At 34.6% G+C, this 12639-nt stretch overlaps 1 protein-coding gene across 1 annotated transcript in view; it reads right to left on the bottom strand.

Moving 5' to 3' along the window:
- Positions 1–12639, bottom strand: part of LRP1 (LDL receptor protein 1) — a 1646373-nt gene that overhangs the window by 630239 nt on the left and 1003495 nt on the right. Inside the window, exon 62 of the mRNA XM_090402369.1 lies at positions 8068–8285. Within this exon, the coding sequence (XP_090258495.1) occupies positions 8068–8285 (218 nt within the window). The remainder of the gene's footprint in view (positions 1–8067; positions 8286–12639) is intronic.

Genomic DNA, 12639 nt, shown 5'->3' with positions numbered 1-12639 from the left:
TCACCAACTGGTGAGAGTTGCATGGAGACCTCCAGGGAGTCAGAGACTCCCTGGAGATCTCTCTTAATAATAATAATAATATGGAAGAAAAGCTTACTCTATAAAACAGCAAAATAATAAACTGCCAAAAAATTCTAAAACTACTAGAACAAATGTTCTCCGATAGATAAAGGTTCATATGAATTCATAAGAACACTTAGCCTATAGGATGGACTGCTACAAGGCTCTGTCCTCACCCCAGCTCTATTCAATATGTAAAAAAGTGACAGCCCTCCAACAGCCAGTTGAAAGCTTATCCATGTTGATTACATAGTAACAGCCATCCTGGTGTTAGTTACCTCCTAAAGCCTCAAGGTAATACTAGGCAAAGATCCCAGCTCAATGGAAAACTACTTTGAAACCTGGAGACTATTCTCTAACTCCAGTAAAAATGGTTGTTTCAGCTTTCCACTTAAATAACCCTAAGATGCATAGATCACTAAAAACAAACTGCTGCAACAGGATTCTAATTCATGAAAGCAATCCCAGCTACCTTGGTGTCACATTTGTGAAGCTGTCACATACAAAAAAACATTTGAAAAAACTAATTTGGCAGGAACATCATCATAAAGGACAACTTGGGGTTGTAATGCTTCAACTATTAGAATATCATCACTGTTTTGTTCAACTGTGTGTCCACAATAGTCATCATGTGGTAACTTTATCAAAATGGTGAGCAGTACTTAAACATAACAGCGAGAACCATCTCTGGTAGAGGAAGGTCTACTCCTCTTCCATGGTTTGCTGTTCTTTCGCACATCACTCCTATGCTTCAGGGTGAGGGGTAAATAATAATAATAAAAAAAAATGCTACCAAGCCTTTTTCAGTAAAATATGTGTAAAGAAAAGTTATTCTAAATATCATTTTCAAATCTTCATAATACCTATCATGGATTTTTATTTTTTTTTGGAAAAAAAACTCGAGCAGGTATAACATTTAATTCCATAGCTGCATTGCCATCAAGGTTCTGTAATATGCTACACCTCCATTTCATTTAGCTCGGTTACCATATATGTCTTTACCTAAATTTCCTCTCTTGTTACAGCAATATCTCCATCTGGATGACATACTCTTGCAAAGTGTTTACTTAGTGATTCTACTATTTCAATAGATTCAGTTACCTCATTACTATCGTCATTCATTAAAATCATTCTGCCATTAGCATTTTTCCTTTTACTTGCAACGTACTGAAAGAACTCACTGGGATTATCTTTGGCCTACACTGCTAATTTCCTTTCATACTCTGCTTTTATCTTTCTTACCACAATGGTTACCGTTCTGGCCTGCACTTTATGCTGTTCATGTGCCTGCTGGTCACCTTTCTCCGTGAATTCCTTCCACAAATTTTTCTTTCTTTGTAGCTCCAGCTTAATGATGAGATTCATCCATTTAGCTCCAACTAGATTTACTTTTCTGACTCTAGGTATGCAGTCTGCAGTTACTTCCCTCAAATGCTCCTTTACCACTTCTCATGCACTATTATCATTGGCTGTGAAAACTACAAGGGCTGAATGATGATAGTGCATGGCAAGTGTCACATGCCATGGCACTGATCCAAACAATCTCCTAAGCTTGTCATACTTCTCTGACCTGTAATTCCACACATTTAGCCACCTTCCAAGTCAAGACCACATGATCACTCTCACAAGTTGGCGGCAATGTGGTTACGAGGGTAATCTGAAACGTTCTTGGCCTCAACCATAGATGGCAACACCATTGGCAAGATTTTTTTTTTTCTAAGTTGGTACAATTGTCATAAGCATCCATGTGAAATTGCAATTCATTCTATCAAGTAGATTGTTTTATACAGCTGTCTGCAGCAAAAGTGTTGTCTGTATCCCTTGAAATGGATAAAATTGAGTATCGTGCGGTTATAAAATTCTTTGTAAAAGAAGGTGTAATGCCAAAAGAAATTCATTCGAAATTCATAAAAGTTTATGGGAACTCTTCTCCTTCATTTTCAACAATTAAGAAATGGGCTGCCGAGTTTAAACATGGCTTATACCAGCCTTAAAGATGATCCACATGAAGGATTTCCAAAAAAGTGTATCAACACCAAAAATCATTGATCAAGTGCACAATATGGTATTGGATGAGACCAGCGAGTCAAAGTGCATGAAATTGATGAAACTATAGGCCTTTCAAAAGAACGTGTAGGATATATTTTGCATGAAGAATTGCAAATGAAAAAGCTTTGCACAACATGGCATCTGCTTGTTCACAGCAGATCAAAATACAACTCGCATGAAAATCTCTGAACAGTGCTTGGAGCATTTTAACAAGAATAAAACTGATTTTCTGCATCGATTTATTACTATGGATGAGACTTGGATTCACCATTACACACCACTCAAAACAGTGGATAGAAGCCGGTTGTTCGGCACCAAAGAAGACAAAGTCGGTTCCATCAGCAGGAAAGGTCATGGCATCAGTGTTTTGGGATGATAAAGGCATTTTGTTTATTAATTATCTTGAAAAGGGTAAAACAATAACCGGGAAATATTATTCCGATATTTAACCAGACTAGACAAAAAAATTCGTGAGAAAAGACCCGATTTGCAGAAGGGAAAAAATCATCTTTCATCAGGACAATGCACCTGCCCACAGAGGTGTTTTGGCAATGGGAAAATTAAGGGATCTGCATTGCGAATTGTGGGAACATCCACCGTCTTCCCCAGATTTGGCTCCCTCTGACTTCTATCTCTTCCCTAAACTAGCACTTTTCCTCGCTAGTCAACATTCTTCTCCGAATCAAGAGGTGATTGCAGCTGTAGAGGGGTATTTTGCAGATCTTACTGAGAACCACTACACGGATGGGACAATTGCGCTGGAATAAATGTATTAGTCTTAAGGGAGATTATGTTGAAAAATAAAAATTATTTTGAAATTGTAAGTTCGTTTTTTCATTGTTAGGCTATGATATATTGGTTATAAGCAAATTCTCTGATGCATTTAGTAGATTGAGCACTCATGCATGCACACACACACCTAGAATATTACATCACATGCTATGTCAAGTAATTATTCCTTACTAACTGTGTAAATTCCATTTACACTTATCATTTCTGATAAGACAAATCATATCATCAAATTCCTGACATGTACCCTCAAGAGGTTTACAGGATATTATAATAATACTACATGAAGGACTTACATCATTACTAACTTCTTATCAACAATTTTCCTCTAAAGCAGTCTAAACAGACCGCTTTAGAGGCTCAAGACTCCAACATTATCAGATCATATATTTCTGTCTTCTAAGACGCTTTTTACTGTATCAATCCACCTATATCGTGGTCTTCCTCTGTGTCTTTTTCCTGCCAACATGGCAGAGAACACTTGTTTTGCTAATCTTTCCTCTGTCATTCTGTTTACGTATCATACCACCTGAGATTAGCACTGCTAACACATTCCTGGATGCTAACAATGTCAAGTTCTTTCCTAATATCCCTGTTTTTAATATGATATTGCCATCTGTTCATGTCCCTAATCTTTCTCAGAACTCTTATATCTGTGGTTTCTAGTCTTTGGTCAAATGTTTTATTTCTAATCCAGCTCTCAGATCCATAAGTTAAAATTGGTTTGATCACTGCCATATACAGCTAATTTATACAGCGTTTTGACTAATTTCTCTTTTATTCCATATAAATTTATTCAGTTGATGTCCTACCATACCGGCTTTGTTAATTCTGTTGTCTATTTCCATATTTAATTTACCATCTTCACTAAACCAACTAACCAACGTATAAGCCTTTCCACGAGAATTAAAAAAAAAAAAAAGTATTAACATGGAGATTTCTAAATCCCAAACCATCATTTTTTAATTCTTTCAATACACAGCAGACATTGGATACAGGCATGAGATATCATGAGTGTGGGTCATTATAACAGGATATAGCATATTTTGTCTTAATGCCTAACTCTTCAATAAGTAGATCTCTTATGTATTCTGCCCATGGTTGATTCAATATCATGGTCTTGGGTTATTATTACACTGGGTTGGACATAACATATCAAATAGACCATCTCAGGCTCTAAGACAACAACCAGATGACTACAAAGGTCTGGTTTCTTTATCTTATATCAAAAACATCACAGACAAAATAGCAAAGGTCCTACAAAAACACAACTTCAAGTTGCCTTTAGACCTCTACAAAAAAGTTTCCATGATGTTAGATCACCACAACAACCTAAGAGAAAACCAGATTTTTATACAATCTCTATTGTAATTGCAGAGTTTGTTATGTTGACAAGACAGAATATTCTACAGAAATCTGCCGAAAAGAATTAACCAGAGATATGGGCATATAAATGGGAAAATAAATCTGGATTGGCCTTTCACATTATTATTATTATTAGTCACCTCCAGGGAGTCCAAAGACTCATTGAGGGAGGGCACCTGCTCTACAACTCGGTCTCCACCACTCACAATCTACCAACGCTATGTACTGCTGACCACTACCACTAGTATTTCCACAGACAATCACAAACATCCATGCCCACTGAGGGATTCGAACCCACAGCCTTTTGGCTGGAGAGTGGATACACTAACCACTCGACCAGACAGGTTGGCCTATGGTTTACCAACGTAAACCATCAAGTTGATCGGTAACTAACAAAAATATCATACATAGAATTCTATACTTATGTATGCAAGTGTAAAGAGGCTAGTGAGCTGATCTAATGTCTGACCTAGTACAATAAAAACCAAGGCCCGATATTGAATCAACTCAGGGTAGCATAGATAAAAAAAAAACTATGAACATGCTACACACTATAACAATGACCCACATTCATGATATCTCCTTCCTACATACAATGTTTGTCGTGTGTTGAACAAATTTTAAAAAATGACAATTTGTTATTTACAGATCCCCACTTCTTTATATTTGTGTTTTTTGTATCAATCTACAGAAGTACGTAATAGTAATGTATGAAACTAGTTGTTAATTTATCTGTATTAATATTTATTTGTTAATTAATAAACATCTTCAGAAGCAGCAGTTAGTGTTTTTCTTTTTTATGTGTTTTATTGCCAGATTGTTTTTTTAAAAAAATGGATACTACAAGCCATGAGAAAATAAACTCCATGGAACATTAACTGCTGCATCTGAAGATGTTTTCAGAAATTTCTTAGACACTCTTTCTCATTTTGTGTCTAATATATAATGGTGTCCATAAAACCTGTTACATACATGCAAAACTAAGTGTACTATTTAAATGAAGAATGAAGAACAGAACATAACATTTGATTTGTTCCCATTGTGGTAGGTCCCTTTGTCATATGAACAGCTCATCATAGCGTGCCTTAAATACATGTAAATTCTCTGCAGAAAACACACTCTCAGGCAATGCATTCCAATCATTCACAACTCTCCATGCAAAAATTGCTTATACAGATTCCAGGGATGACCTCTTGTTCCCATCATTTTATGAAAAACCTCTTCACTGTTAATCCTATAACATCTCTATCATATCACTCCATTCTCTGTCTCTATTACATCACCTGTTATATCCTGCTTTTGAGACTCCAGCTATTCTCAAGCAATGAACTCTCTGTATAACCATTTACTAACATTAATAAGACTATATAATTCTTTTTTTTTTAATTAGTTATAAATCAAATTAAAAATGCCAAGAAATTACATTCTTGTTTAATCCTTTATCCAAGACTAATCAAACAAAGTTTGTGTGTGAAGTATCTTCGCAACTAAGTTACTTGTATATAGAGGCTGATCACTTCATATTATCCTGTCTTAGAATCCCATAATGCAAAGCACACTTCCTTCTGGGCACATATAATGCTATGCATTACACATGCCCAATCGGTATGTATAATGGGTTATTGCCCTTCCCATAATGCAAAGTATTATACACATCCAAAAGGATATGTGTTTTGTATTATGGGATACTAGCTAATTATTGCGAAGTCATTAGCCTCTATATACACGCAGCCAGATCTTGAATATAATTCACACATAAACTTTGTTTATTTACACTTGGATGAAGGATTAAAAACAAGAATATTATTTCTTGGCATCTTTAATTAAACTCCTGTCAAGAAGAATCATGAAGTAATATCTTTGTTTATATACACATATATAACACTGGCAAAACCAGAGTGACTGCAGCATCCATGTGAATGGACATAAAATATACAGGAAAACTTTGCTTAATGCGATTAATGAACCAATCAATTAATGCGTGCTAAGTGAAATCGTGTAAAGCGAATACAATAAACAATTGGAATAATTATAATTCATCCATGAGTTAGAGTAAATTTGGGAAAAAAATTACAGTATAAGCTATGTTTGGGAATACATAAAAGTTAATAAAAATCAATTGCTTAAATTTTTATTTAATTTCTAAACATTTGATTGAACTAATTTTTTACAAAAAAGTTGTAAAAATGCTTGAATCGGGCTCGACATTTTCATCTTGTCATGCAATTTGCAAGAGCTGGCAATCGTTTTATAAAGATTTTAGCAGACTTCAAAGCTCTGTTCCATATCAGAATCAGCATGAAACAAAATTTCCTTAGCATGCTCAATGTGATTGAAAACTAGCTCTAGTTCTTTTGCAGTTAGCTTCTAAGTCGTAACATTCTCTTCTTCTTCTTCATATGCCTGCTGTTTTTCTAGTTGAAGAAGATCATTCTCTCTTAACTGTTCTGAATGGGAATTGAGCAAGTTTCTCACATCACCATTATCCAGTTCATTAAATCCAAGTTCTTTTCCAACTGTGCTCATTTCTTCAATAATGTTAAATTTTGGATTTTGCACACAATAAATTAATACATGCTTCAGTTTACTGTGTATTGCCCCCTAATAAAAGCATAAAAATAAAAATAAAAGACGACCTTTGTATACTTTGTATCTAGGTTGAGAAGATGCTTCAGTTTTAGCTTTTAGCTAGATGAAAGTTTTTGTTGGCATACACTTCCAAAAGAGACCAGTTTCGTCTGCGTTGAATATTTGCCGATCATCATAATCACCCTCCTGAATTATCCTTTGCAATTCTTCAGGATACTTGACTGTAGAATCTTTATCAACACTAGCAGATTCCCCAGTTATTTTTACATTATGCAGTCCAGCTCGATTTTTAAAATGGTAGCCATCCTAAATTAACAGTAAAGCTTTCACATTCCTCTTTCAATGAGGTAAAAATATTGAGAGCTTTTTCCTGAATATTCCCTGTACTAATAGGTATTCTTTTTTGGTTATAATCCTCAATCCAGAGTGATAGAAGATGCTCCATCTTGATCATTAAATGGCTTCTATTTTGGGTGATCTGCATGCTTAAAGAACCAGTAACAACTTTCCTTGTTCTTTGCTGTTATTTAATATAGTCCAAACTGTAGATTTGCTGTATCCCAGGTCTTGCACAATCATTGTATTACTAGCACCACTTTTACTAGTGTCTCTTAATGACTTCCAGCTTTTCTGTTCGCTGCAGATTGGCAACAAAAAATTTTGAATAACGTAAAAAAATCGCATTAACTGATTAATCACTCGCTTAAAGCAGGAAATAGAATCATTTCACTCAATCGCACTAACTGATTATCGCACATATCGAATTCGCGTTAAGCGAGGTTTTCCTGTACATGCAGTACCTACACTATAGAAACTCAAGATTTCCAGATTATGCTAATTACAGAACACTGGCATGATTGGATCTACTAGGTTATTATGCATATGCATATTTAAAATTGAGAGAATGCTTTTGGAGTCTGTCATAACTTAATAACATTCACTCAACTTAAATATGGTTGCCTTACACCACGAAACATTTAAGAGACTATTATTAAGAGATTATTACCCAATATTCAAGTTCACTGTATTGGGCATATGCAGGATGCCAATTATGACTACAGGGTACACAGCATCCTGTAGTCATAATTGGCATCTTATCTGTCCAACTGTTTCCCTTTAGTATATTTGTGCATTATCTTGATTTAATGCTTGCAAAGATGCCTTGATGATCAAGCTTAATATTGGCATAACAATTAAAGAAAAGATTTCACTTACCTCTACTGATTACAATTTTTCTGTTCTGTCCATTCATATCTGCTACAGCAACATAGTCTTCTCGTGCATCAGCCCAAAATAACTCTTTTGTGATATAATCAATTGTAAGAGCATTTGGCCATCCCAGAGACTCATTAATTAAAACTTGAACTGCACTACCATCCATACCAGCTTTTCCAATATACGGTTTGTCACCCCAATCTGTCCAGTACATATATCTAAAGAAAATCATTAAAAATGTAAATACTAATTTCCTATAAAGCAATTAATTACTAACACTCATACTAAGTGTAAACCAGGGGTCGGCAACCTTTTCAGACTCGCAGCCCACATTCAACTTTTATTTTTAATAATCAGGCCACAAGTGTTTATTTAAAAAGGAAATAGTGAGTGAAAAAAATATTTTAGTTATTGATTTTTATTATATCAATCTTAAAAAACACAGAAATATTTAAAGTATGAGATATGAAAAAAGCATAATTTATTAATTTGATTTTTTCTAAGTTCATGACATCTGATATTATATTCTTTCATAACAGCAACACTTTTATGACAAATAAGACAAAGGGGCTTACCCTCATTTTCAATAAAGAAGTGCCTGCTGTTCCATTCATCATTAAACCTTCATCTGCAATATTACGTTTTCTTGAACCCATTTTTGAAATTATTTTTAACAAATATATATCCTCTGAAAATAATAGTTGATGTTATTGAATTATATTAAAGACGGACCAGGGAACACGACTGTAAAAGTGTGCCAAAATCTCGGTTGTCGTCAGATGAAGTCACCTTGTTATCCCCACTCATGATGACACGCGCCAAGTTGCACGAAGTATAGGTATAAAATTATTTTTAATTTATTATTCATATTATAAAATGTATTATTTAAATAATTCATCATACGGGTCACATGCCATGTAAGTATGGTCAACCTTTTATGGGCAGCCAAAAACACGTTTGGGCCGCATGCGGCCCAGGGGCCACTGGTTGCCGACCCCTGGTGTAAACAATTATTTATTTTTTTAATTATAATTATGCTATGTGTAAACGATTTTTGTATTTATTGTTTTCACTATGCATAAAAATTAATTAAAACAACTAATTAAAAATATTGCTAATAAATAAGTATAGCAATGTTTTTTTTTTCCACTAGAAAGAAAAGTAAATTACATTTTAGAAGAAAGGATATTATCTTCAGGACTAAGCTAACTGCATCTGCTTTCTACATCAAGTTGCTCTGTGTGTTTTTAACTACTACTGGGTGGTAAGATGAATTTCAGTTACATTACCAATATTCTTATTGGAATCCAAAAATGTCCTGAAAAAAGTTAGCTGGAACTTGTTCTTTCCTGTGTGGATTAGGTTACTCAAATACCATCTATGGTAACAGAATATCATCCATGAGAAAGTTTTAAACTTTTGTGACTCTATAGATAAAATAAAATACAATCTCTTTTCTGGTCTGTAGAGCATTATGGTGAGTTAAATTAAACTTGCCAAGAAATTATATTCTTGTTTAATCCTTTATCCAGGCACAAGCAAAACAAAGATTCATTCCATGTGAAGTATTTTCACAACTAGGCTACTCATATATAGAAGCTAACGACTTCACGTCAATTGCTTTAGTATTTCATAATGCAAAGCACATACCCTTTCAAGATGCGTATAATGCTATGCATGAAGGGTTACTTCCCAGACTGGTTTCAACTTTTATAGAGATACTGTTAAAGTGTAAGGGGTACATTAAGAGGTGTGTGCTTTGCATTATAAGATACTTAGCTTTGGTTCTGACAGACAACACTGTGCTGAGCCTGAGCTCTACTTTCAGAGACAGGAAAGCCCATCACTAGGATGGGCCTTGGTTCTAGCAAGTGGTCAAAAGGAACTTATTGTATTGTTGGGGTATGAATATTCTGGATCATCTTCATAGGAAGCTGAACCTGTGGCCAGGACAAATCTACCATTTATATGACCAGAGGCAAGTCAATTTAATATTCTGATAACTAAAGGATCGAATAAGTGAAGTACAATTGATGGTGCTCTAATTACTTACATATATGAATCGGTTAATTGAAAGATCATTGTTTGAATGTCAGATAAATGGTAGATTACTATATTTTAACAATACAATACACAATTCTACTACTAGATAGGAAAACGTGGCTTCCACTATGGAGGTAGTGTGTCAGTCATATTTTCAAATACAAGCAGAACACTATGTGCTACATATTATTATGTAGCACATAGGTGTTCTATGTTAAAGTTACTTGTAGTAAGTATATTAGAGTACATAAGAAATTATATTCTAGTTTTCTGAGGTCGAAAGCCCAGAATGGTTTCAACCTTTAACACCTCAGATGAAAAAGTAAAGGAGTGCTCATCATATGCCTAGAATAGTTAGTATAGGGATGCAAGAGAGCCTGATAGTATCAGGAGAAAGAAAAGACAGATAGATAGTATGAGAGACTGAGAAGATGCCTCAGCTCTTTGATATCATCATATAGCCAAAGACTATTAGTTTTCCTTTTTCACCAATCTCATATAGATGAAACAAAAGACCAACTGAAACTAAAGCGCAAAGCTAACTGATACCCAAGGTGGTAAGCCCTATCTGAGTTAACCGCCTTGAGTTGGCCTTCTTTGCCTGGAATTCCTCTCCAGTCATAACTGCAAAATTGACTATAAGACCACATTGAATTAAGAGGATGGAATTTAAAAAACCATTCAGATCAAGAATAAACAGAAGTTATCTCACCCCCCCCCACAGAATATTGCATAATGTGGGTGGCCTACACCATCTAGTCAAAAATTTGATATCTCCTAGAATGCTTCTTTCTAAATACAAAAATTATCTGACCGAACAATAAAATTTCCACAATACAACATTATAAAGCATTTGGATGTCATATTGGGGTTTTCAAATCCATGTTCCTTTCTAAATTTCCATAAATGGTATTTTAATTCATTAATTACAAAAATCAAAATTCTCTTCCCATTGCTGACAGCTAGTGGGCACTGCAAAAAAAAATAATAATAATAACCTGTTCTGTTGTAAGTAATGGAATGAACAACACATTACTTAGTCTGTTCCAAATATCCAAGGTAAGAGGGCTGCTGTAGAATGCATGTTCTACTTTTTCCAAATAGTAACAGATATCACAGATTAAATCACCAATGTTAAAGTACCTCCATTTGATGGTATTGAATGGAAGGTGGCCATATACAATTCTCGAAGCAAGGTCCCTCTGTTAGGGTATTCCTGGAACTTCAATATTTCATATAGTTATGAAACAAAGTATTGCAGCCAGTACTCAACTGTGAAAGTTCGCAGTGAAAGAGATAAAACATTTCTTTATACCAAATTTTATTTTTTTTTAATGGAAAGAATGGCAATGCCAGTGTTGTAGCAGTCTTAGAGTTAAGCACACAGTGCTATAGTATTCAGGAACAATCTCAGTTTTTGGATCTTTATAATCATTTACTCCAAACAGGGGAAGATCAAAATCCAGGTAGTAGAGGAAAAGGTCAGTATATATGTGATTGGGGTTACCAAGTAATTTTAGGGTTACCAAGTAATTTTATAAACTTGTTTAATTTAATCCTAATCCCAAGTAAGCAAACAATAAAGTTTGCACCTGAACGTAGTTCAAGTCTAAAGGTGGTGCAACACCAGGGCAACTCATTGTAAAGGTGGGTAAAATAAAATTTGAGAAAATTTTCTCAAAACAAAAATTTTAAATAAACAAGTTTATAAAATTACTTGGTAACCCTAATATACATTACCCAAGGTAAAAAAAAACTTATTTACTTCTATATCTCCTCCAGAGATTTTTATTCAAAATAAAAACACCTTGTAGCAACTTGTATAGGTATAGTTGATAAGGCTATGTATTACTAAAACCTTGGTATTTAGGGTCTGGCTACTCGCTGAGGAGACCTCAAAAAAGGTTGAAACCGGTTGAGGTAGTAACCCCACCCATAATGTATTGCAGTATACATCTCTTAGTGAGATGTGCTTTACATTATGGAAAATACTAAGAATAGTGATCAGAGCTTTACCCACCTTTACAATGAGTTGCCCTGGTGTTGCACCACCTTTAGCCTTGAACTACATTCAGGCGCAAACTTAATTGTTTACTTACTTGGGATTAGGAGTAAAATAAACACGTTTATAAAATTACTTGGTAACCCTAATATACATTACCCAAGGTAAAAAAACTTATTTACACACACACACACACACACACACACACACACACACACACACACACACACACACACACACACACACACACACTCCAGACAGTGACCTTAATATGAGGGTTGAAATGTCAGGAAATTAAAGTAATTATTTCTAATGATTGTAGTCTCCATAATTTGTCTGAAATGAATAGATATTGAAAGTTTTTCCACTTGGTAAGCCTCTATATATACAAATTGCCCAGTCATGAAGTTACTTCACATGCAAACTTCGGTTGCTTATGCTTGGATAAAGGATTAAACCAAGAATATAATTTCTTGGTATTGTTAATTTAAAGAAGGATTTCTTATCTGATAAATTAGTATATTTTA

Source organism: Typopeltis vanoorti, chromosome 2 (assembly GCF_054136105.1).
Source record: "Typopeltis vanoorti isolate ZY-2024b chromosome 2, IOZ_Tvanoo_1.0, whole genome shotgun sequence".
Taxonomy (NCBI): Eukaryota; Metazoa; Arthropoda; class Arachnida; order Uropygi; family Thelyphonidae; genus Typopeltis; species Typopeltis vanoorti.
The sequence above is the reverse complement of the archived record's forward strand: the minus strand, read 5'-3'. Positions and strand labels throughout refer to the sequence as shown.